The sequence below is a fragment of the Urocampus carinirostris genome, chromosome 3 (assembly GCF_059441175.1).
Source record: "Urocampus carinirostris isolate Australia breed hairy pipefish chromosome 3, RoL_Ucar_1.0, whole genome shotgun sequence".
Classification (NCBI taxonomy): Eukaryota; Metazoa; Chordata; class Actinopteri; order Syngnathiformes; family Syngnathidae; genus Urocampus; species Urocampus carinirostris.
The window spans coordinates 50,200,941-50,227,675 of record NC_142351.1 but is presented as its reverse complement, the minus strand read 5'-3'; the positions used below and the strand labels follow the sequence as shown (position 1 = coordinate 50,227,675).

Genomic DNA, 26,735 nt, shown 5'->3' with positions numbered 1-26,735 from the left:
CTCATTTTCCTCTTGCGCTTCTCTCACTGTTGTCTTGCGGGCCGGATTATTCACTGCAGTTTTTGTCTGCGGACAATGAACAACAGTTTTTCATGAGGACCAATGTGCCCCCTGATGGAGTTGCACAGGTTTTATTTTGTCACAATGGCTATGTAGCTGATAACTACAAGTTTCCTTTAGCATTGCATCTCTGTGGCCTGGATTTTCTTTTCCACTTTTGCTGTGAGAGTCCATTATTCACAATCATAAAGAAAGATGTGAGTAACCACCACTTCCAAGAGTTTGTTCTTTCATTTCACTGCTATGTTCTTGTCCTTCTGGTCGGGTTTAAGTCGAGCAAGTGCAGCTGTGGTTGGAGCTACACTGGCCATGCTTTCTGGTTCTGTCCCCTCTTTTATATGACAATTCCAAGATATTAAAATTCGGTGACCGGTTATGGCTTCTAGCAGTTGATGGTGATGTTTGTGGTTGGTACTTTGGAGGTTATTGGTCATTATTCTTGTTTTTTTTTCTATGCTGATTTTTGTTCCATACTGGGTTAATGCTTTGTCAAGGTGATTGACCAGATCTCTGAGTTCCAGTGGTTCTCCTGCCAATTCGGCAATATTATCAGCGAAACGGAGGTAAGTAATAATGTATCCCCTAAAGCTGATTCTATCTGTATGTTGGTCAAGAACTTCAGTCATGATTCTGTCAAGAAATATGTTGAACAAAGTTGGAGGGAGAATGCAGTATTGTCTCACAATGAACTTGGTTTGAAACAAAGCACTAATGGTACCATTGATCAGTGCTGCACTGTTGACATCATTCAATAGTCTGAAGTAGTTCCTGGCCCATGTTGTGCTTTCGCATGGTGGCCTATAAAGCGGCTTGCCATACCCTGTCAAATGCTTTCTTAAAATCCACAAAGACGTGACAATAGTTTCTTTAATGTCGTTGAAATTTCTCACAAAGTGTTCCTTCCCTCTCTGATTGATAACTGCCTGTTCTTTGGCTAGGATGTTTTCATCTTTTGGTTTCAATTTTTTCAGTAGAACATTTAGCATATCTTTACTTGCATGGCTGAAGGGCTGATAGTTCTGTAGTTGGATCATAGTTGGAAGTTTCCTTTCTTTGGTTGCATAGTAATTCTCAATTTTGTCCATGCAGATGGCTATTGTCCTATTTACTAGATGTTTTTGCAAATGTTTTTTAAGACGTCAATCGTAAGTTCACCATCATTTCGTATGAGTTCTGCCGCCATTTTGTCAATTCCTTGAGTCTTTCTGTTATTCATCGAGTTGATGACTTTTTGGAGGATAAGGAAGTCGTCTCTATCTCCTGGCCCCAAATTCATAGCAGAAAATACAGTGGATAACATTGGAAATGCATAGTTACAATTTAAATATACTGCATTTGATAACTGTTCTGCCTTTATTAAATATTTAGAGTGGTCTTTAAGTTCTCCTTTGTTAACATGTTGATTGTTTTTTGTCTGTTTTGTTTCCTGTTACAAGCACCCATTCAACATTCATTCATTTACTTCATGCACTCAATTTTGTGGGTCTCATATGCAAACCCAGCTCTTACTATACTTTCAATCCCATGCACCTTATAGTTGGGTCCGCCTAATGTATGAATATATCACAGAAGACTATTTTTGGGGGGTGCACCTTGTGTTCTGGTGTGCTTTAGAGTGCAAAAAAAATACGGTATTTTTTTGCAAAAAATTTGTGATTTCCATTTTTTTGTGTGGGCCATTCATAAGGTAAGTCAACACCCTCGAGTTTGATGATAATAACATAGAAAAAAAGACTTGTACTAGTTTTTCACTTTGTCGTATATTAACTCCATTGTGTAATAATTAGTGTCTCCTGGGGGTAAAAAACAACAATTTATTAAAAGAAAAACAATATTGATTTAAATAAAGCGCAAAAATCCATGCGCTATCATATAAACGTGCATTTTTTTAAACGACTTGTATCTTGAGAAATAAGCCTTTATTTTTACATTACGTGAGTGTCACCTAGAGGGAGCTGACATATTTGTCCTCCATCTTGTTGCTAAGGGTATCCAAAAACATCCAAAAGAGTGTGCAAAAAAAAGAAGTGATCCCTTTGAGTCTCAAGTCAGTCTAGTCTAGTTTGTATTCTTCCTTGTGCTTTTTAAAACTTTATTTTGGTTGCATAAAACCATCCAGTGACATCTAGTGGTCCAATCATACACATTGTCTATTTAAAATCGATGTTTGAAACCCGTGGCCCACAGGCCAAATGTGGCCTGATACACCATTTTTAGTCAATGCTCATTTTTTTCCTTTCTTTTCTATTTTCTTGTTTTGTTTCTTTTTTTCCCCAGCTTTTTTCCCTTTTTTCTTGTTTTTTTTTGTTATTTCTCTTTTTTTCCATCTATTACTTTAGTCATTTTTTTGTTTATTTCCTAGTTTTTATTTTTGTTATTTTATTTAATTTTTCTTTCTTTTTTATCTGTTTTTTCTTCTTTTTTTCTTTTCTAAGCTTTTTACTTAATTTTTATTGTTTTTCTTTTTCTTTCTTTGTCCTTTTTCTTTAGTTTTTTAACTTCTTTTTTCTTGCTTTTTCTTCTTTTTCAGTCAGTTTTTTTCCTTTTTCTATTTTTATTCTATTGTTCATTTTTTTGTCCTTTTTGCTTTATTTCTTCCCGTTTTTAGATTCATTCGGTGCATAAAGTTAATAATAATTGCCAATACATGGACTAAGGTAACAAAAACCATCTGACGAGCCGTTTGGGAGCTGTAAGAGCTGCATCTGGTTATATTATGCTTAAAAATTACTAGATAAAACAATTGGAAATTAAATCGAAGGTTAAAAGCATTTGTTGCCGCCTTAAATCCGAGAAAGTTTTGTGGCAAGCACTAAACAAGCCCGGGGGGATTGTCGGATGCGTCACTCGTGTTACCATGGCAACGACAATCCATCATCTTCCAGAATCGACAAAACAGCAAACTGAGCCCACCTTCGAGGCGGCCTCAAAACATCTCACATGGAATAAAAACATCTCGCATGGAAGAGCGAGCGCCAGAAGAGAAGAAAAAGATCTTTCGGCAGGTAGGCCCAACCGTTGTACTACTGACAGTGTTAAAATATCAAAACCCAATTGGCAGAACTTTTGTCGTATAATTTTACCCATTTTTAGATACCTGATCTCGTCTTTCAAGAGAAAAAAGAACATGTATACTTAAAGCACACAAACGCCTTAGATGGAATGTTGAGGTCACGAGTATTTTTTTGATTGGATACATAAATATTTTTTACAGATAAGAGGATTTTTCTGATTTTGAGCACGTTTTTTGTTTATTTTAATAGAGGAATAAGATTGTTATTCTTGAAATAAGCAAATGTATACTAAATATTGAGGAATATTTTCTACCATTGGGGTAATACTTCATTTTTTTGCAGTGTAGATGGTATTTGCTAACTTGTACACTCAAAAATGATTACTTCATTGGTAAAAAATGTTACATTTTTTAAGGATGAAAAAAACAAATTCAACATATTTCATCTAGTTGATTAGATGAAAAACGATGTATCATCTTTCAGACAGTAGAAATATCAGATCTACTCCTTTACTTACACATTAGACTACAGCTTTGAAGAGGATTTTTCTGATTTTGAGGATGTTTGTATTGATTCTAGGAGAGAAATAAGATCAATATTCTTAAAATAAGCAAATTTATACCTACCTATATTGAGCAACATTTTCTGCCATTGGGGTAATAATACTTCGTTTTTTTTGCAGTGTAGATTGTACTTGCTAGCTTTACTAAAAAAAACATTACTTCATTGGCAGAAAATGATGTTTTTTTTAAGAATTTGTTTTAAAAATCCAACATATTCTGTCAAGTTAATTAGTTGAAGAAAAAGAAAGTGTATTGTCTAGCTGGAAAGTATTTCCACCGAGACATACCAAAACTACTACATTACGCGTTAGACTACTGCTTTCCTCCACTTAAAAACACCTAATAATTTTTTGTTTTTAAATCCACAGATTTTTCCAATTTAACCCGAAAATAAAGGCTTGAGACTATTGCCGTATTTTCAGGACTATAAGTCGGAATTTTTCTATTTCATAGTTTGGCCAGGGGTGAGAAATTATTTACACATTATTGTATGATTGTACATGTTATTTTCACACTAAACCTTATGTGTGAATTTATTAACACATTATTATATCATTTTACATCTTATTATCGCTCAAGGTTTCTTTATTTTCCTCATGTTGAGGTTTTGAGTTTTTCCTTGCCCTCATGTAGGTTTTAGATCTGGGGATAGTGTAATAATAGTCTGCGGTATGCAATATGTGGTCTGTGCAGCCCTTTGAGACTCCCTGTGATTAAGGGCGTCACAAATAAACATGACTTGACATTAAACCTTGTGTGAAATTGTTAACACAATATATCATTTCACATGTTATTTTCACGCTAAACTGGAAGAGGGCGCTCTAACTCTGTGTTGATCATTTTAACATTGCCTGTCTTTTATATAAAAAAACACTAAGAACAGCTGGAAAAAAATGGCACTGAAAAGAAAATCATATTCTGGAGATTATAAGCTGCAAATAATGAAATAGGCAGCCGAAAACGCTAATCAAGAAGCAGAAAGAAAGTTTGGAGCTAACGAGAAGCGGAGGTGATGATGAGTCTGACCGAGTTGGAGCAATTGTTTAAAAGTGACACCAAATATGAAAATTTCATCGGATTTAATGGTTTGGAGTGAAACTGATAGTTTGGTAGGTATGTTCTTCATGCTAGTCATCTGAAGAACTCTTAATATGTTAGATCGTTACTGACATTACCATGTAACGTTAGTATACTGTACACTTATTCAGCCTGTTGTCATCTATTTCATTTTATTTTTAAATTGCCTTTCAAGATGACCTGTGTGTTTTTGGTGTTGGATTTTAATCAAATGAATTCCCCCCAAAAATCTGACCTATACTCTAGGTGCGCCCTTTAAATGTTCTTTCCTTCTTAATAATGCATTATATAATCCGGAGCGGTTTAGATTCCAGAAAATACAGTATTCTAGTATACGGTTGCTTTTTTTAAAGCGAGTTTAACTTTTTCTGCTGGGGCGGCAGTAGCTCAGGAGGTAGAGCGATCGTTTTAGGATTAAGGGATCCCAGTTCGAATCCCGGCTTGTCCGTGTTACATGTCGAAGTGTCCTTGGGTAAGACACTGAACCCCCAATACCCCCAATAAGCTGGTTAGCGCCTTACATGGCTGCACAGATCACGGCCGCTATTGGGAAATGTGAAGCACAATGTAAAGCGCTTTGGGAAGTCATTGACTTGAAAAGTGCTATAGAAATGCAGATCATTTCATTTCATTTCTCCACTAATCGCATTATTTTTCCGTTTTGGTAAAATTTTGCCAATTCTGGTTTTAAACAAGAACATTTTGTTTGTTTGTTTTCCATATTCTGGTGACGGAGGGCAAAAGGTAGGCATATACGCCAAGATTGTGAAAAATAGTCAGAAGGAGCAAAATGATCTGCCATTTGTTACATGAAGGGAACATGAAGTATGCAAAAATGTCCTTATTTCACTCGTAAAAAATGTTAAAATGTCATTTAATTTAAAAAATGACACTCAAATTGTGCAACCTTTCCTACTAATGGTGTAAGATTTCATTTTTGCAGTACAGATGGTACTCGCTTGGTTGTACACAAATAAAGTCTTACCCCATTGGCAGACAAAGTTGTGCATTTTAAGTATGTAGTTTTCATCTAGTTTATCTGACAAAATTAAAAAAAATCATATTAAATGAAGAAGAAATGTATTTTCTAACTGACGTTTAAAATATTTTCCACCAACATTGAGGGAAAAAATCATCTGAATGAGTAAAATAATCTATCATTTGCAAGATGCGGAGTTTGTATGTTCTCCCCGTGCTTGCGCAGGTTTCCTCCGGGCATTCCGGTTTCCTCCCACATTCCAAAGAAATGCATTTCAGGTGGATTGGCTGGTCCAAATTGTCCCTAGGTGTGAATGAGCGAGCGAGTTGTCTGTCCCCGTGTGCCCTGTGATTGGTTGGCAAGCAGTTCAGGGTGTTCCCTGCCCACTGCCCAATGATTGCTGGGATGGGCTCCAGCACCCCTGCGACCCTACTGAGGATAAGCGGTGCAGCTAATGAGATGAAATGAGACGAGATTTGCAAGATGTTCTTATTTGACTTGGAAAAAAAACAGTTAAAACATATTGGAATTTAAACAAATTACAATGACACTCAAAATAACCAATATTTTCTGCCGATGCGGTAAGACTGAAAAAATGTAAACCAGTACCAGACAATTTGGCTCAATTGAAGTATATTTTTTCCCATTTCCAAATATTTTGGATTTTTTGGGCCGAATAAGAAAACGTTTACCAATACATAAAATAGGCGAAATTATCTTCATCGTTTTGTTTATTTTATTTTATTTTTTATTTTTATTTCTACAACAAACAAACATATTCATGTTAGATAATAGGATATTGCTTATTTTTATTATTCTATCAGAAAGAAAAAAAAGAAAACTTCTTAGAACAGGCGTGGGCAAACTACGGCTCGCAGGCCCATCGTGCTTATTAAGCCGGCTTGTCAAATAAAAATGTAGAAAATGATAATACTGTATTATAAAATTATATATATATATATATATATATATATATATATATATATATATATATATATAAAGTACTATTAATGAAGTAGTATTGATTTGGTGCCATTTTTGTGCTCTATGTCCCCTGACAATCAAATAACTTTATATTTTTGTCATCTATATTATTCATCAAGATATTTATCACATTTGTGATGAGCTAGACGTGTTCCATTTTGAATTTTCCGATGCATATTATGAAATTTAGTGCTTCAAAAGGGGAGATCATTTGTTACTTTGCTTGGGCGGCAGTGGTTCAGGAGGTAGAGCGCTCGTCTTGGGATCAAGAGACCGCAGTTCGAATCCTGGCACCTCCGTGTTACATGTCGAAGTGTCCTTGGGTAAGACACTGAACCATAATACCCCCAATAAGCAGGTTAGCGCCTTACATGGCTGCACGGCCGCTATTGGGAAATGTGAAGCACACTGTAAAGCGCTTTGGGAAGTCGTGACTTGAAAAGCGCTATATAAATGCAGATCATTTCACTTCATTTCATTATTCTTAAGATTTCAAAACTAATTTTTATTAAATTGTTTATTCATAGAGAAAAAAAGACTTATAACATGTACTTGTAAATGACCATTTTGTTTATTGATAAATGCATATCATCACCGCTGTTCTTAAAAGACGTGATGTGACTTATCTCTTTTTTTTCTATGGTGATTTTTTTTGTCTGAATTGAATGTGCAAATCAAAATTGCACAGTTCTTTTTCAATGTAAAAAAATAACTATATATGATTTTAAAATTGGATAGTGTAGCTCATTAAACTCATGGGGGGTAGTTTTATTACTACTTTTTTCATTCATTTTTTATTTGTTAGCACAATATGAAGTTGAATAAATGTTTATTTTCACAATTGTGTCACACATGTTGTTGATTCTTGAAATGTTTTTTTTTAAATTATTATTGAGTTTGTAGCCTGAAATGGGGAAATACGTCAAAAAAATCTAGGGGGTGTGGGGGTTTCTTTTGCAAGGTTCTGTATACATGACCGTTGATGTTCTGCCAATGGGCAACGTTTTTTTCCCTTTTTTTGGCTATGTACTGCAATGAATTCGTTCATCATTCTTCAGAATGAGCAACACCACGACCATGATGTTCACAATGACAGCGTACGCGGCCCTGGAGGAGCACAAGAATCTATTTTTCCTCCTCTTCCTTTTTCTTTACGTGGCCGCCATCTTCCTCAACGTCCTGCTGGTTGCCATCATCCATTGGAACAAACATCTGCACCAGCCCATTAACATCTTCACCTGCCTGCTGTGCTTCAATGAGATGATGGGCATCAGCGCCCTGCTCCTTCCGACCCTCCGCATCATCTTGTCGGAGAAGCACCAGGTCAGTCTGCACTCGTGTCGGGTCCAGGTCTACTTCCTTCACACCTACGCCACGTCTGAGTTCTCCATCCTGGCGCTCATGAGCTACGACCGTCTCCTGGCTATCTGCTCGCCGCTTCACTACCACTCCGTCATGACCCCGGCCAAGATCACCAAGCTGATCGTCGGCGTGGGATTGTACCCGTTCAGCGCCTTCGCCATTTATTTCAGCTCCACCCTGACGCTTCGCAATTGCGGTAAAGTTATCCTCAAGATGTATTGCGTTAACATGGAGCTGGTGACAAACGCCTGCTCTGTGCCGCCCTACCTGAGCATGGTGGGCCTGATTGTGATGATAGGGATGGCGAGCCCCCTGATAATCATGGTCGTCTTCTCCTACGTGCAAATATTGCGAGTGACCAACAGGGTCTCCAAAGCGTCTCAGGTTACCGCGCTGAAGACGTGCATGCCGCACCTGGTCTCCTTTTTCAACTTCTGCATCGCCTCCTTTTACGAAGTCATCCAGTACAGGTTCGATTTGAGCGCCTTGGCCCTGGAGGCGCGCATTCTCCTGTCAATGTATTTCACAATCATTCCGCCCATCACCAACCCGGTGATGTACGGATTAGGAACCTACCAAGTGAGGGTCCAAATTATGAATATGTGCACGAAAAACAAGATATGGTCTTTGAGGAAGGCTAGTTCACCAGAAAATGTTGCTTCAAACAAGCCTTAAATGTCCTTATCATTGTGTCCGGTGTTCTGACGAAAAGTCTTACTCTGTCGAGACTTCCTATTGGAGGCTGATCTGACGGCAATTTTGTTTTTTTTAAATAATCAGGTAAAAGAAGTAAAACTGAAACTCGGAATTTAAGCAAACAGAACTTTTACTGGTATTATAAAACAAGGGTTAGTGTCATGTTGAACCATAAACAAAAAAACAAGCTTGACGTGATAACAGAAGACAGGACAAAAGTGGCACTGAAGTCCTTCTGTTATCATATCAGCTTGTTTTTTTAAATTAATGTTTGGACACGTTGCTGGTTGTTTTAAAATCTAGTTTTTGTTGTTGTTGAGTCTGTCTGTCTGTTTTTCTTAATAAATACCATACTTTTTGGAGCACATCTGCCTCCTGTTTCCTGTATTTGGGTGCCCAGACGCAAAATTTACAACTTGGAAATCATCAAACATCAGCCTGTCATGACACAAGAACACAGCCTTAGATCTTTTATTGACAATGGAAAACTTCGTCAGCTGGTTCCGGTAATCCAATTATCTGATTGTAAACCGAAAGGGCCAAACAAAGGATTGCCTTTTGGGGGCGTTGGGTGTGATTCTCCAGTCTGCAAATGGATTGCAGGGGAGAGGTTTCTTTAGCAGAAATGGGAGGGGAGGGGGTTTTGTAGCCAGCCAGATATCCTCTTTATATTATTCAAATATATAAGTTTTGAACAGATAGAAAATATTGCACAAAACAACAGAATATGCAATAATATAAAACAATAAAAAAAAAATCTTAGTGTTTGTCAAATAGCTTACCATTAAAAAAATACATGTACTAAATAAGCAGCACAGTGGAACAGTGGTTAGCGCGTCCACAGCACAGTTCTGAGGTCATGAGATTGAACCTCATGTGTGGAGTTTGCATGTTCTTCCCGTGCTTGTGTGGGTTTCCTCCCACATTCCAAAAGCATGCATGTGAGGTTAATTGGCAGGTCCAAATTGCCCTTAGGTGTGAATGGGTGAGTGAGTTGTCTGTCTCTGTGTGCCCTGCGACTGACTGGCAACCGGTTCAGGGTGTCCCCTGCCCACTCCCCGAAGATAGCTGGGATGGGCTCCAGCACCCCCGTGACCCTACTGAGGATAAGCGGTGCAGATAATAGATGGATGGATGGATGTACTGAATAATATACACTTAAAAAATAAAAAGTTTTTCGAGGCTCTCTGTGCCGGTGCAACTACAAGCATGTCCCTGCAACTCCACTCTTATTTATTTATATTAAATTATCCCACTGAATGGACCACGAATTGCATGACCTAATGAGGGTATGATGAAATTACTGGGCAATGCTTTTAATGATTGATTTCAATTGATTTTATTGCTATGTTGTTGCAGGCCTAATTTGGATACTTAATTCGGGCTACATTTGCATATAAGTGCGTCATCAACACCAATATCTATCCTCTAAAGCAGGGGTAAACACACTTTTTGAGGAAGAGGCCGCAATAAGTAATACATTTGAACTAGCAATTGGCCTTTTTAAAAATTATTTTCACTCTAGTACGAAAAATAAATCATAAAACACATATTCAAGTATTTCAATTGAAAAAAATAAATAAAATAGAAAAAGGGGGAAAAGAAAGAATAAAAGGGGATAAAAGACAAAGAAAGAAAGGAGAGAAAATGATGAAAAAGAGGAAACCGGAAGAAAAAAGCTTGGCAAAAGCAAGGAAAAAAAACAGATTTTTTTGTTTTGTTTTTGGGGGTACATATAGCAGCAAGATGGTGTCAACCTATGAGTATTTTAAAACATGGATGTTCATTTCATAGTCCATGGATTTTTCCTTATTTTCACATCAGTATTTGTATGTTGTTGTTGCTGTTTTTTTAATGAATTATATTCCTCCCACCAGGAGGTGCTTAATAATACACACTGTCCTTTTAGACTTTATATTAAGGCTGGGGTTTTCCAAACCTTTTCCTGCTTAGGTATTGTCCAACCATAGAATTTCCTTCTTCAAACAAAAGGGGTTTGGGCGCTAATATTAAGGGTCTTAAATTAACCGGATACCACACAAGAACATTGATTTGAAGTGACCTGGGCCTCACTACAAGGATAAAATAAATACAATCTGTGCTGAAATGGTGCTGCGTGTACCACTCTTCTTGAATCCATTTATTGATCTGATTTGGGCAGAAGTGACTTATGCCACGAACCACACCGGTGTACAGATACCTCACAAAAGGTTCCTATACCACACTGCAGTTACTTAATATTCTCTTTGGTTTTTAACCATGCAGATAATGAATTAAACAATGGAAACACATCATTTTGAAAAGTACAAAATTTTGTTTCGTACTTTTCAAAATGATGTGTTGACCTGTTTAAAATAACATAGAGATATCCCACTCATTTATAAAGGTATAACACTAACACTTAGGTAGATTACCACACCATAGTCACTCAGCCAGTAACAGTTTGTGAAACCTGGGATGTTGCTGAAAGCCCATTAAATTCCCTTCAGACGCCACCTCGAAATCTGTTTGGCTACACAAACTGCTTTCTCCGAGGCCGATTGTATAAGCCAGAGCCTGCTAATCTCGTCCTGAAGGACTCAAGGTAGATTTCTGAGCCTAAAAAACAAGTAATGGAGGGAATGTGATTGGTCAAATGCTATATTATGAAACCACACATTCGGAAGCAGAACAATTAGGAAGAAGAAATGAGAGGAAGCTGGAAGACTATTTGGAATTATTCAAAAAGTATTGATGGACAAAATATAATTACATGATTCAGATAGGGGCAGCACGGCGGAGCAGTGGTTCGTGCGTATGCGGCATGAGGTCATGAGATCGAACCTTCCTGTGTGGAGTTTGCATGTTCTCCCCATGCTTGCGTGGGTTTCCTCCAGGAACTCCGGTTTCCTCTCACATTCCAAAAACATGCGTGTGAGGATAATTTGCTGGTCTAAAGTGTCCCTAGGTGTTAATGAACAAATGAATTGTCTGTCTCTGTGCCTGTGACATAGAGACTGGCTGGCAACCAATTCAGGCTGTCCCCTGCCCACTGCCCGAAAATAGCTGGGATGGGCTCCAGCACCCTCGTGACCCTACTGAGGATAAGCAGTGCAGATAATGGATGGCTGATTCAGATATTTTTGGGGCCTGCAGATAAGGCCTTGCAGGCCCTCACTGCCCACGACCGAATTTAAGTTTTAAAAAACAACAATGAAACTTTTAATAAGAATTATTTTTGAAACAGTTTCGACGGACAGTGTGCCTTTAGGTTTTTGTATAAAATGTGTTTCTTGGTTCAAAAATGTTGGGAAACATTGTGCTCGACGTCGTCAAGACAGGACGTTTTGTTTATGACGTAGCCAAAAGCCACGCCCCCGTGACGAACCCTTTTTTATTTATTTATCTTATTACTTGGATCACTAAATCTTCTTCCATATTCAGCCATGCAAAGCGATTTTTGAGTCGCCGAATACTTTATTTTTTTATTCCTTTTTATTCGCACTGACCTTCTGTGAAAAAGAGGGATCGGTGAATTGGTGCTGGCATCCCTGAACAAGCTGACCTGGCAACCTTCGCGAGCCGGTGTGCTCTCGACTGTGAAGAAAGAAAGATGGTGGACTTGGCGACAACAGCGTGCTCCCAACTTCTCCCTGAACTCTTTGACAAATGCTCACTTCGACAACCCGCTGTTATGTATAGAATACCTGGAGACAAACATAGATAATACACCGATAACAACCGTGAAGGCGAGTGAACTTGTCACCCGTGGACAAAATCAAATTCCCGAATTAGGGCGGTTGTTGTTGGCAGGGGTCGTCAGCGAGTCAACATTGGACAACTCGTCAAAGGAGATTTAGGTTTTTTTTTCGGTTCCTGAATTGTCATCGTTGAGAGAAGTCCAAATGTCTCCAGACCGATTGTAGAACTACGAGAAGATTTTCTTTTTGTCGGAGGATAACGTTGGCTAACGAGTCCTCGCTAACACTTTCTCGCCATGCCGCGAGGTAAAAAAGGGAAACGAGGCTCTACAAAAGCCTCAGGTAAGTGTTAAGCTAACATTTGTCTGGTGACTAAAACATGAGCGCCGATTGCATCCAATTTTAAGACAATATGTTAAAAGTTTGTTAGCTGGCATTGCCACATTACTAATATGCTAACTTGACTACTCCCTACCGTTTAGAATTCTAATATTAAATGAAGAAAAATGTTTTGTTAAACACAACCGTCAACTTCATTATTAATCATAGGCATGTAAGGAATAAGTACTCTCAATAAATAGGAGTAACTGACCTTGGTACAAAACATGTTAAAAATGCGGTATGTCCAATACAAAAACCCTATACTGATACCGTTGTTACATAACATTCCATCCCTTAATAAACTTGTATAAATAAATTACTGTTAAGTCCCTCAAAGACGTTTTTCTTAAAGATTATCATTATTTCTAGAATGGTTAGAGAATGCGAGTCGTCAATAACGAAGATTTTAATAATTAACAAAAATCCATAAACTATATAGTTGTGCTTTTTTTTTAAACACGTGCTGATCGAGAAATGTTGTATGTATCTTACATAAAAGGCTAACTAGAGGGAACTGACATAATTGTCCTCCATACTGTGCCTACAGGTGCAATAACCTTGTGAAAGGCTGGACAAAAATGAGAAGAAAATGGTGATTTTTGGTCACTTACCTCTCCGTACATTGTATTCTTCCTTGTGCTTTGTAGCACTCGTTCTCAGTTGCTACACATTACAGGAACATCTAGAGGTCAAATATGACACCGTCTGACTTTATTGTTGCATCTATTTAATTGTATTTTAATCATTATTTTTAATAATGGGACAAGGATTGTTAAATGGCGGCAAAGAGGCAGACAGCACAAGTAACATTGCAACTATCGCTTCCTTAAATAAGAACGGCATTGGCACCGATTATACAGACATTTTTATCACTAAAGTAAGGACGCAACTATTGCTTATGATTGCTCAAACGTGGTCAGAAAAATATCAAACATTTTTCTATTCACTAAAGATCTTTATTCACGTCATGTCCATGGCCAAGGAGTTTGAAACGGTCCTTTGACACAGTAGTCAGTAGAAATTATAGCAATTAACTCTAATGCCTTCAGTGTTTGTCAATTGTTTGGATCTCTTAACCTCTTGGGTCGTAAGGGCACCGTTTCCTGTGGTGTCTTGGGCAACCCTCTCTAGTCCAACATATGTGTCCACCCAATCTCGAACCAGGGACCTTTAGCGTATTGGGGGAATGTGCTAACCACTGCACTACAAAAACATGATGCCTACAGTATAGTTACAAATAATTTCTATTTTGATACTTCTCACTACTGTAAAGTTTTCTATTTATAGTTTTATATTAAACTGATTTCATTTTAACCTTTTCAGTGACAGCTGTCAGCTCTGAGTAAATAGAATTCCCACGTGGACGTCCAACATGGCCACGCGTGCTTTGAGTATGCACTGTGCCTGTCACGTGTGCAGACTCGTGTTTTATGCACTGACGTGGCTCTTTGGCATGAGGGCTTGAATTTTTTGCACACATGGCTTTTCCTTTTGACACTTTACTGTCCTGCGGCTTAGCTTCTTTAATTCACTGAAGTAGTTGCTAGTCTTAAAATACATTGCAGGAAAACCACTGCGCCAGACGACACATCTTGACCAATGAAAAATCTGTGTGCACTGTAACTGTGCATTGTTGATGGTACATTTGTCACTTATATTGTTCTTTTTGGGCTTTCTTTCATACCCATACGCATTCCATTCCAATCCCCACCGCCACCCGAAACACCATTCATTCCTTCACTCATACATAATCTCTAGGATCACTTCGTCAGGAGGTTTTACAACTGCAGTTGACAGCAAAGGCTTCCCTGAAAGGTAACTTCTGTGAGTCAGTGACTCCTTGGCTTACCGCAGAGGACCTTTCTCTTTTGAGGAGAGCATCCTGGAAAAAAAAGTACTTGACTGATTCTGAGTCATTATGTTGCTTGAACCTCATGACCTGCCAACATTAACGTACGGAATACCACTGAGGATTGTGTTCATGGAATGCTAATTAGTCCAACAGTAGAAAGTTCTAATCCAACCTAAAACTGTTTTTGTGTACTGCACTGCATTTGTTGTTGAAGGGAACTTTCTTTAAGTACAACACCATGGTCTAGTAATGTATATCTGAAGTTAAAATGGTAATGCAAAGGTTTCCAAACCTTTTGTTCTTGGGGCCACAAATAGAAATGAAGATACAAGGGCCACTTTGATTTTTTTTAAATTTTATTTTATTTTTTTACATGTTTCAAGCCCACAAAAAGCCATTACACTTATTTCAACACATACATAAATAAATAAAGTTCATATGTTAAACTTGGTAAAAATAACAAAACTTTTTAAAAGGAGATTAAAGCCTTTTGTGTATAGAAAACCGGGACATTTTTTCAAATATACGCACCACTAAAAATGTTTAGTTTCAATTTGGACACCCGTTACTTAACCATCGCAGGTGAAGAGCCGTAATGCACACAGGACTGGAGTATTACCACTTCAGGTCCTTTATAACTCCATTTCTGCTTTGTTTGGTAGGTGTAAGAAATGGAATAAAGGTGGAGTCGGGAGCTAGTGATGATGAGCTTACTTCAGACGTTCTCAGCCACTACAGCAGTGCCAGTGAAACTACCTCAGTGTTGGAAGAGGGAACAGGTAGGTCAACGATATGTAACATCATTTTAACTATTAGGTCACTCCAACTTCTACTTCTCACTCATAAAACATTTCCATATGTAGAAAGCGTGATAAGAGCTGTTTGGGGTGGTTTTCGTTTTTTGTTTTGATGAATGTCCAACACTGACTTAATCTTACAACTCCACTTAGGAGGAGAGGAGGTTGACGAACAGACTGCCCAGGAGGAAATAGAAGATAAACTCAAGCAGTGCATTGACAACCTCACTGATAAGAGGTAAGCCTCCTTTCTCCGTACAAGGTCAGGATGCCCAAAAGAACGATTTCCTGTCTCATCTTGACACTCGCTCAGTGCAAAGACTCGGCTTGCAGCTCTGGAGTCCTTGCGGCAGGCCTTCTCATCCAAAGTGTTATACGACTTCCTCACGGAGAGACGATTTACGGTCAGCGACTGCCTTGAAAGGTGCCTTAAAAAAGGTGGGTCCAGGTTTTCAAATTTCCTCCTGCCAAATAAATGTGTCGTTAATTGATAACGATGTGGTTCGCCATGTGCCATGCTCAGGTGGTGCTGAAGAGCAAGCTGCCGCTGCAACCGTATTCGCCCTTCTCTGCATCCAGTTAGGAGGAGGAGATGAAACAGCGGAGGGCTTCAACATGCTACGGCCAATTCTTTCCAGCATCCTGATTGACAATAATGCCAGTATGACATCGCGGCAGAGTGTGAGTATGCATGGCGAACTGCTCACTGTTTTTTATCAGCCACGTATAATAAAACCATCTTATGACCACTCCCTAAAAATGTTTTCTTTTGCCTCACCCCCAGTGTGCCAGAGCTTTGGGGATGTGTTGCTATGTCTCTGCATCTGAAGATGGAGAGGTGAGAACAACCTATATACAAAATGACTTGATGCATGGATCAGGATTATTATGTTCAGTTAAAAGGTCTCACAAATGCAAATACAGTCATCCCTTGCTGTATCACGCTTTTCTTTTCGCGGTTGCGCTACTTGGAGGATTTTGATAGTGTATTGTGTTCTGCATTCTGATAGGCGAAACAGTTGCCACGCCTCTTTTCTGCTTGTCCACCTGGGCATCAATGATATTGCGGTCTGAGACGTGGAACGAGTTGCTTTCTTTCACCAACAAAGTTGGCATTCTCGACGTGCAAAACTTTTTCTTTTCTTTTTCTGGTCCAATTGGTGTTTTTTATTTTTTTGTGGGGTTGTGGACGGTAAGGTAAATGCAGTTTCCACATGATGGCCACAAGTATCATGTAAAGTTGATTGTGTCCTTAATCATGTGTTCAATAAAACTAAGATTATTTTTATAATTTGACATGACCGAAGTTATTTGTAAAAAAAAAAAATGTACTTGTGAAGTACTCGCCTGTAAATTTTGTTTTTTCTTGAGTATTTAATAAGTAAGTAAATAAAGGTTTTGACAATTGCAGGATGTTTTTGGAACTCAACCCCGCAAAGAAACGAGGGATTACTTTAACATATTCCTTTTGTTTCTAAAAAAATATTGTGAAGCTATTTGAGAGGATCAATTGTAATGTCGTCAGGTTCCCAGCAGTGGCACCATGTCAGTTTGTTTTTAGATAGATAGATAGATAGATAGATAGATACTTTATTCATCCCCGAAGGGAAATTCACTTTTCCAGCAGCATCCCTAAGCTGAGAACAATCGAAAATAACTGAGAACAATCGAAAATAACACGGGAGCTAGTGTATTTGAGTAACAGACGACAACTAATTTAACAATCGGTTGAAGCCTGAGTCAGTCACTTCTCTACATAATGTATCCACAAATTCTGAAATGCCTTTTATTTTGTATTTGGCTGAACATACTTCGGTTTTTATGTACATGTCAACACAATTTAAACCTTTTTAGGAATTGATCAAATCATTGTCCCTCCTGGAGAGCGTGTTCATGGCTTCCTACCCTAACAAAGAGGGAACACTACCCACACCCAAACCTGGTGGGCCGGGACTCCACAATGCGGCTTTGCAGGCTTGGTCCCTGCTGACCAGCCTGTGTCCTACGTCTAAACTCTCCGTCCTTCTGAAGCTGTGAGCACAACTTTGAGTTCCTAAACTAACTCCATTAATTTGATTTCTGACTAATAAATCTAGATTTTATACCTCCATTATGAAACTAATTATTGTTTCTTTTTCGCAGTCACCTCCCTAAGCTCCAAGCTTGTTTGCAAAGTAGTGACGTTAACTACAGAATAGCTGTTGGAGAAACTATAGCCCTGTTGGTTGAGCTGGGACGTGAGATAGATGAGGTATGTGCACATGCAGTCATGCACATACACCCCTCCCCCACTGATGTAGCTGATATTTTTGGGGTCAAAGCATATATGCATGTTCAAATACATACTTTAAATTCCGGACTATTAGCCACTACTTTTTTCCCAAACGTTCAACCCTGCAGCTTATTCAGTGATGTGGCCAATTTATGTAATTTTTCTAACAGCCGTCAGCGGCTTTTGAGTACAAAAGGTAAGATTTAGGCCGGTGGAATATATGCACCGAGGAAGTCTGCAACTTCTTAGCTTGTGCACAAATTAAATTAACGTTGACATATCCTCATCATGCAAATTTCAACAAGGCACATGACGCAGCCTTCAAGCTAAACTCAATCGAGCAGTCCGATAAAGAAGGAAACAGAACTACTGCACGTAAACTTTACTTTGCGAGCGTGTTGCTAGCGTGTTTTTGAATAAGGGAGCGTGGGAGGACGTCTACATGGCAAAGTCTCTTTCCCATATTAAAGGAAGAGGACTTTGATGAAGTCAGTTATAAGGAGGAAGATGAGGACGGTTTACCGTGATTTCTGCTTGCATGGTGTATTTTTTTTTAACAGATCCGTTTAATGCATTGCGAGCGTGTTTGTAGTAGCGTTTTGCTACCCTTCACAGGCACGGTTTGGGATGAAAGATATAATATTATTATTAAAGCTTTGAAAACTCTCGGTGTACCGTCTTTCTTTGTAAATATGTGTAACCATGTATAATATGTATTTACAACTGTATATTTTTGTAATGTATTTATTTTGGACACTTCATATAAGTCTTGCACAAAAAGAAGGGGCGTAACAAACGCGGGGGATGACGGGAAGTGGGGACCGGTAAAGGTGAGTGTTTGTGGACACAGCGGACAATAGTGGATATATATTTTTCCCACCCTTTGGAAATATACACTTTTTTCCCCTTGGATTATTTTCAACGGGACCCAAACTCTGCAGGTCTGCATCAAATTTTAACTACCGGTATCATTTTCCGTTCATTATTCCGGCTGTCGTTTTTGAACGGTGTACTTTATTTTAAGTTAAAGATGCGGGTCCCAGGGTCTGGTTTGGGTTAATTTTGTGATTGTGTTACATGTTTTAATGTAGGCGCATGCGGCTTATATACAGGTGCGGCTTGTGTAAGTACGAAACTGGTTATCCTCTTAAAATGTGGTGGGTGCGGCTTATAATCAGGTGCGCTCTATAGTCCGGCACAAAAATACACTTCTTAAAAAAAGATTCAAATCGAGCAAGATGAGCATGGAAACATATTTGAAAATAAATGGTAAATGGAGCGCATTTATACAGCGCTTGAACCAGTCACTGAGGACCTCCAAAGGTCTTTACATTGCATTTCACACTTTTACCCATTCACTCACACACCGATAGCAGTCAGTCGTGCAAGGTGCCTACCAGCTTGTTGGGTCTATTGGGGGTTCAGTGTCTTGCCCAAGGACACTTTGACTTTTAATAGCCAACAATCGACCCGCAACCTCCTGTAGTCCCGAAACGGCCCACGAAAAGCTTTAATCTCAATAGAAAATAATGAACATTTTTATTTCAGATTAGAAAATGATCTATACTTGTGTATGCGCTGTGTGAGTCTGGAGTTGTTGTTTTTTGATGTGCAGAATTTTGAGGTGGAAGACAATGATGGTCTGTGTGAAAGTCTGAAAGGTTTAGCGACCGACAGCCACAAACATCGTGCCAAAAACGACAGGAGGAAACAGCGCTCCACCTTCAGAGATGTTCTACATTACATTGAGGTGGGTGTTGGCGTGCATTATTGAAAGTCCTATTATGTGTGCAAATGATTTTTAACTTATTTTGATTGAGGGCGTGGGGTTGTAGTTTCATTGGAGTAGGCTATTGCGTGCTCCTATAATTTTGATCCATATTTCTGTGCTGTGAAGCTCTGCCGAGTCTTGTATTGTTTTAAGTTGAAGTTTTTGGACATTATGCCCAAATTAAAGACACTCACCCTAATGCATGGGTGTCCAACATGGTGTCCGCGTGCACCAGAGTACCCCCTAAGGACAGTTGATGTGCTCGCGGACCTGTTCAGAAAAATAGCTCACCATTGCTGGGTTATTGTGAATTTTCAAGTATCTTTTTTTTTGTTTGTGGGGGAGTGTATTTATCCCTATTTTCAGATCATTAACCTGGAAATAACATGATGATAAATTGTTGTTTTAGTAATTCAAAAATTCCTGTTCAAAGGCTTCATGGACAAAACAAATATATTCAAGTATTGTTGACTATATTTAAGCAATTAAGATAATCTATTCATGAATGAAACACATTTATCTGTTTATATTTTTATTGATATATTTTCCAGGAAATACAACAAAATAAATTCAAATTGTTTTTTAATAAAGCGAATGAGCAAATAATTTGCAGTTTTTTTAGCCAGCTTTGTGGTAGCTATCTTTTACATTTTTTTCTCGTTGGCTATCTTGTTAGAATTTTTGCATGCTATACAGCTAACATTTGATCTTTTTGGTAGCTAACGAGCCTCCTTATAACTATACTACTTATAACTATGTATTTTTTTTTTCTACTGGCTATTTAATCAGCTTTTTACCTTTTTAGCTAGCTATATAGTTAACTTTTTTGTTTTTTTTACCTGTTTACTTTTCTAGTTAACTATTAAGCTTATTTTAGCTATTTATCAAGCTATTTTAACAATCAAACTGGGTGCCCTTTGCGCTAATTAGTAACAATAAGTAGCTTTCAGCTTGAAAAAAGTTGGAGACCCTTGCCCTACCGGATGTTCCTTTGCCCAGCATTTGGAATTTAGTTGATAAATGGCCCTTTGTTATAAACTTTGCCTAAATTTAAACAAAATAAAAATTGTGTTTACTGCAATATGATGCTGATGATGTCTCAATTCTGCTTCAGAACGAGGACTTCACAGAAGAGAAAATCAGTTTTGGAGTAGAGAGCATCTACATTGACAGCTGGATGAGGCGAAGAATTTATGATGCTTTCAAAGAAATCCTTGAGTCTGGTGTCGGGCATCATCTGCAGGTTTGCAAGGACTTAATTACACTGGATGTTATTAATGTTTGCAGTGGCTCTTATATACCAATTTTTGGGAGCCGGAGTGGCAGAGTTCTGTGCTTTATGCCGGCCATAAAAAATACATATTTAAAATAAGCAAACTGGCAGAAAACTCATTTTCAAGAAACACCATGATGTCTATCTACAGTAACTGAATTGAAAATGTTTTAAGTGGGGTTTACTTTGTGGGTCTACAGTTGAACCCACTCCTGAGAGACATCATTGGACTTGGGCCTCCCATCATCCTCGACGCCACCATCAAAGCCAACAAGATTTCACGATTTGAGAAGGTAAATGCAATGAAATGAATGCAGAGTGAGTGAGGACATTTCCCTTTCTGTGCAAAATGTCCATGTTGTATCCTGAATTGTTCCTTAATCTAAATTATATTTTCACCTGCCAGCATCTTTTCAACTCCGCTGCCTTCAAGGCCAGGACGAAGTTGAGGAACAAAGTCCGAGACAAACGGGCTGACGTCATGTGAAAGAGGGAGAGAAACAAAAACTCGACACCCATCGGCTGCCTTTAAAGCTGCTCTAGTCTCGCAAAGGGCTAAAAGTGTTTGACTTCCAGGACTTGAAATGATTAACCTGTGGATACATCCTCCAGATTCCAAACAGATGACACTCAAGTTTGGGCTTCCTTTATAGGAAAAATTATGTTTTGAGTGTTTATCATATTGGGGTGTCATTTTATCAATGATAATTTATTGTGCTAACTGTCAGTACTTGCTATTTAACAAAGTTGAACTGGAATGCAAATTGTTTGTTACCTCGGACGAGAAGTTTTATAAACCTCATCCTGGAAGTATTCATAACCCATTTTACATGTTTTCGATCAGCCCTGTTCTTGAATGAAATGTTCTGAATTCAAATGACTAACATCCTTTGACTCATATTAGAAAAGACAAAGTATGTGCAAGCCTTTGCAAAAAAAATAAATATATATATATATATATATATATATATATATATAATAATTTTTGCAAACCTTAAATTTTGATGGCACAATTTTAACCAATGTTTTTCAATCCTAAGTTGAAGCTTTGGTAGAATAACTATTTTTACATCATCCCAGTTTAATTAAAAATGTTTTCTAGGTTTGGGTGATCCTAAAGTAAATAAGTATGATCTAAACAAAAAGTGTTTTGTTTCAACATAACTTTTTGGGGTTCTGTGTAAAATACTAAAATAAAGGGGTTATTGTGTCTAACTCACAGGCGAAGTTGTCTTGACAGGGACAACTCAATGGTTTTTACACGATTGCTTCATTTTACAATTGTAGACTAGATTAGTGAATCACAAGCCTTAAAATCAAATGCTATTAAGTTATATACATTATATTTATTTTAAAGTGTGGTTGCTTGACTACCGTTTATTTTTTTTTGTATATTTTACGTGCAAACAATTGGTTTGGCGGAACACATCTGTCCCTTGGAAGTAAATGGTGTGAAAACATACCAGGATTTATTGTGTATTTAATTGAAGGTACACTTGTAGGCATTGTATTTTGGGTCTAATGCGTCATGGTTTTTAAAACCTGATTGGTGCTATTGAAAAATCTGTGGTATCCGTTCATCGTCCTGCAGAATAAAAACAAAGAATCCACAATATATTTTTATATCAGATATCTAATGTAATGATATTGCAAAATCACTACATGTGAAGATTACAAATAAAGTGGTTTGGCATGCAATATAGTTTTAATTGCAATGATAAATGCCTAATGGGCACCAAATAATCACAATTGTAAGATCTTTTTCAAATGAGGAGTTGAGAATATGAGCATCGGCTTTAAACTACACCTACAAATTGTATTTAATTGGAGAAAGGTGTGGCGTGACGTACAAAATGTTATTTAGTTGGAAAATGGGTGGCGTGATGTATGCTTACATTTACAAGATACGGTTTACAGGGAGGAGAAAATTGAGTTTTTTTTCCTGTGGTTGAGAGTTGTGTGTATTTAATTGCAGGGTGATGTTACTTGAATCATTAAAGGATTGGATTGGGAGTTGGTTGTCATCTTGGTCAGTCTTCCCCTTATGAATCATAAGTATTAATGTTCATCTGGTCCAATGGTTTGTGTGACTTATCATATTTGCAATTTCCATACAAGCTTTTCTTTTTACTGTTATAAATGTAATTTATAGTTGAACAATTTACCCGGGTAAATTTTTTGGTCGTTGTCCTGCTGCATGATCCAAGAGTTAGAGGGCACAAACTGAAGGCCACACGTTTCTCTTGAAGATCTTCTGGTAAACACCAGAATACATAAGTCTGGCAATCACTGCAAGTTGTCCGGTTCCGGGCAAATTATTTTTCACTGTACTATTTACAAATGGAATACCATATGCAGTGCCCGGACTGGAAAGAGTGTGATTGTTTTTGTTGCTTTAATCCATATGTTACCAGTGTTTGCACTAAATGAATTTAAATACGGAAAATACAGATGAAAAGCAAAAAAAAAAGTACAAAAATTAAAAAAAATTATAATGACAAAAAAAAAGAGAGAGATAAAACAAATAACAATCTAGGAAAAAATAAAATATAAAAGGAAAATCAAAAAGAGAAAAAGCTAACAAAAAACAAACAGAAAAAGGAAAATGATCTGCAACCTCATTGGAAGTGTTTGAATCTAGGGTTAAAAACTTATATTCATTGATGAATGATGTCGACTTCAAGAAGCTTTCAACCTCATTCTGGTATTACCTATATTTCATGTTGGTAATGTGATGTAATAGTAGTCTGTAGTCTCTACAGTCTTTTGAGACTGGCTACCCAAATAAATATGCAGGAAAAAAGCAGGAAAAGGGAAAATAAAAGTAAGAAAATAGAATAAGACAAAAAAAACTGTTTGGGGGTCCTTTGATCAGTATTTTACTAATGAATGAAACTTGATTTCGAACATTCATTATCTGCACCGCTTATCCTCAGTAGGGTTGCTGGGGTGCTGGAGCCCATCACAGCTATCTCCTGGCAGTGGGCAGGGGACACCCTGAAATAGTTGCCACCCAGTCGCAGGGCACAGAGACAGACAATGCTAAAGGTAATTCACCCTGGTCATCCTGAAAGGGGGATACCACTTGTGAGGTCCCTTCTCTCAAGGTTTCTCTTTTGCCTCACGCTGAGGTTTTGAGTTGTTCCTTGCCCGCATGTTGGTTTAAGATCAGGTAATTGTGTCATTGTAATCCTGTGCAGTCCTTTGAGACATTTTTGTGATTAAGGGCTATATAAATAAATTTGACTTGACTTGACAATTCGCTCGCTCATTCATACCTAGAGACAATTTGGACTGGCCAATTAACCTGACATGCATGTTTTTGGAATGTGGGAGGAAACCGAAGTGCCGGAGGAAACCCACGCGCACACAGTGTGAACATGCAAACTCCACACAGGAAGATTTGATCTCAAGACCTCAAAACTGTTCCACACATGTCCTTACCATTGCGCCGCCGTGCTGCCCTATTTCATGATAAAACAAATAAAAACAAGTCAAAAAACAATGTGAACGTAGCATGTCCGAAAAGTAATATGAAGAAGCATATGATTATTTGATCCTACCCCACCTCCTTAATAATTGTGTCTTCCAGCTAAATATCCTGTATATATTTACGTATGACAAACACTTCAAGAATATACATGTTTACATAAGTTTTGTGGATGCAAAAATACTCATCATCATTTCCACCACTTTCACCGTCATCATCATAATCTTTGGACCACCGTTCTTGAGTGTCCTAATCTTTGCATTCAAAAGACAGGGTAGGGGAACTTGAGCCAGATACCTCCAGCATCAAAACACCCACCTGTCTGCGCTAACTAACAAATGTTCAGTAACGTTTGTTTTGTATTCTTATTAAAAGTTAACTCCATTTATTTAGTTTTCATTTAGTTTTCACCATCATCCCCAACATATTTTTTCGCCTCATTGGTTTGTTTGTAAATATATAACATCTGCAAAAAGCTCCTGAAAATATTCTATGAGAATGTTGTGGCAAGCGCCCTCTTCAATGCGGCAGCGTGTTGGGGAGGCAGCGTCAAGAAGAAGGATGCCTCTCGTCTCAATAAACTGGTGAGGTAAGCGAGCTCTGTTGTGGGCACAGAGCTGGACAGCCTGACAACAGTAGCTGAGAGGCGGGCACTGGAAAAGCTGCGGTCAATCATGGACAATTCATCACATCCACTACACAGCATTATCTCCAGACAGAAGAGCAGCTTTTTGTCACAGTCTTGTACCACGGACAGACTGAGGAGATCTTTTCTTCTTCATGCCATGAGGCTCTTTAACTCCACCCGGCAGAGTAAAGGCCCACATTAAACCACACCCCCTACATTGCATATTACCGTATTTTTATTGCAGTGTGTATTCTGTGTAGCACTATCTAGATACTCTATATAACACGCTACATTGGGTATTAACATGTCACATTGGCTATTTGTGTATTGTATTCTTTTTGCTTTATTATTGTTTTGTTCTCCAGCGCAGGGATGCTGCTGGAAGTGTGAATTTCCCTCCGGGGATGAATAAAACATCTATCTATCTATCTATCTATCTATCTATCTATCTATCTATCTATCTATCTATCTATCTATCTATCTATCTATCTATCTATCTATCTATCTATCTATCTATCTATCTATCTATCTATCTATCTATCTGTCTATCTATCTGTCTGTCTGTCTATCTATCTGTCTGTCTGTCTGTCTGTCTGTCTGTCTGTCTGTCTGTCTGTCTGTCTGTCTGTCTGTCTGTCTGTCTGTCTGTCTGTCTGTCTGTCTGTCTGTCTGTCTGTCTGTCTGTCTGTCTGTCTGTCTGTCTGTCTGTCTGTCTGTCTGTCTATCTATCTATCTATCTATCTATCTATAGATCTAGATCGTAATGACTTTGGACAATTCAATTGTGACAGCAATGTAATAACAATGACAATAAGAATAGTCATATAGTTGATGACAATAATAACAGAAACTACAAAAAAATATAATAATGTCAACAAAATTAATTATTAGCTTGACCCATCTATTGACTGTATAGGGCTGCTCACTAACATTATATGGATACCAATACTACTACTACTTGGAATAATATTAACAGTTATAGTCACATCAGTTATAATAATAATCATCATCACAATAGTTACAATGATACCAAAATATTTTTTCGTTTTACCTACCTATTAACTCTTTTATGCTGCTTATCACTAAATGTCATTCAGACACTAATAATAATAATAATAATAATAATAATAATAATAATAGCAATAATAACAACAGTTAAAAACAGTTATGTTCACAATAATTATAATATTACTAATAATGATAGCAAGGGTGATTTATGGCTTAAACTACCCATTTGCTCAATAAACCTTCTAATCCTTGACTGTTATTCAGACCCAATTGTTTTCCTCTTTGTACTTTTACTACTAATAATAACAAAAGTAATTCATCATTTAAAAAAAGTCTAATATTCTACTATATTACAATAACATTTTTATTTTCAATCCCCAGTAAACTTTCAATTAATTTATAGTTTTATACTCATTAACTTCAAAGTCAAACAACTCTGAAAAACAAAGCAATGTTAACCTTTTAAATACAATTTTTTTAAGTCAACAGCACATAATCTATGGAAAATGCATATTGACCAATCAAAATAAGCATCCCGACTATTGTAAAGATTGTAAAGATATGAAAGGTTTTCATTTACATAAACAGGACATGGATGCATCTATTACTGCTTTTTCCCCCTGCATTTGAAGTCATTTTCAATGGGCAGCTCCTTTTTATGACATTTTCTATCTTTTAAAAATGATATGTTTCATTTACAAGACAAAAAAAACAGTTCTTTGCAACCTTTTTCTAAACAAAACCCTATATTTTTTTCCCTTTAAACTTAAATTTGGACAAACTCTTTTCACTTTCTAGTAATAGTTGAATTGATTGTCTTTATTGGTTGTATCAACGTTTAAGTTGAG

The 26,735-nt window shown here is 37.6% G+C and overlaps 2 protein-coding genes across 3 annotated transcripts; both read left to right on the top strand.

Moving 5' to 3' along the window:
• Positions 1-2,962: 2,962 nt before the first annotated feature.
• Positions 2,963-8,961, top strand: LOC148369983 (olfactory receptor 51L1-like). The gene is made up of 2 exons (XM_088330040.1): positions 2,963-3,065; positions 7,736-8,961. Exon 2 carries the CDS (start codon positions 7,737-7,739, stop codon positions 8,712-8,714), a length of 978 nt encoding a protein of 325 aa, XP_088186166.1. The 5' UTR covers positions 2,963-3,065; position 7,736; the 3' UTR covers positions 8,715-8,961.
• A 3,155-nt stretch (positions 8,962-12,116) lies between these two features.
• Positions 12,117-22,774, top strand: ifrd2 (interferon-related developmental regulator 2). Of its 2 annotated transcripts, XM_088332256.1 has the most exons (13): positions 12,117-12,757; positions 14,555-14,611; positions 15,311-15,427; positions 15,599-15,683; positions 15,759-15,883; positions 15,969-16,126; positions 16,230-16,283; positions 17,300-17,478; positions 17,588-17,696; positions 19,333-19,467; positions 20,603-20,731; positions 20,962-21,054; positions 21,168-22,774. In XM_088332256.1, the coding sequence occupies exons 1-13, from the start codon at positions 12,712-12,714 to the stop codon at positions 21,246-21,248; spliced, it is 1,368 nt and encodes a 455-aa protein (XP_088188382.1). In that variant the 5' UTR covers positions 12,117-12,711; the 3' UTR covers positions 21,249-22,774. The 2 variants fall into 2 exon arrangements, with proteins under 2 accessions (XP_088188382.1, XP_088188383.1); XM_088332257.1 differs by lacking the exon at positions 14,555-14,611 and having other exon boundaries at positions 12,119-12,757.
• Positions 22,775-26,735: the final 3,961 nt, after the last annotated feature.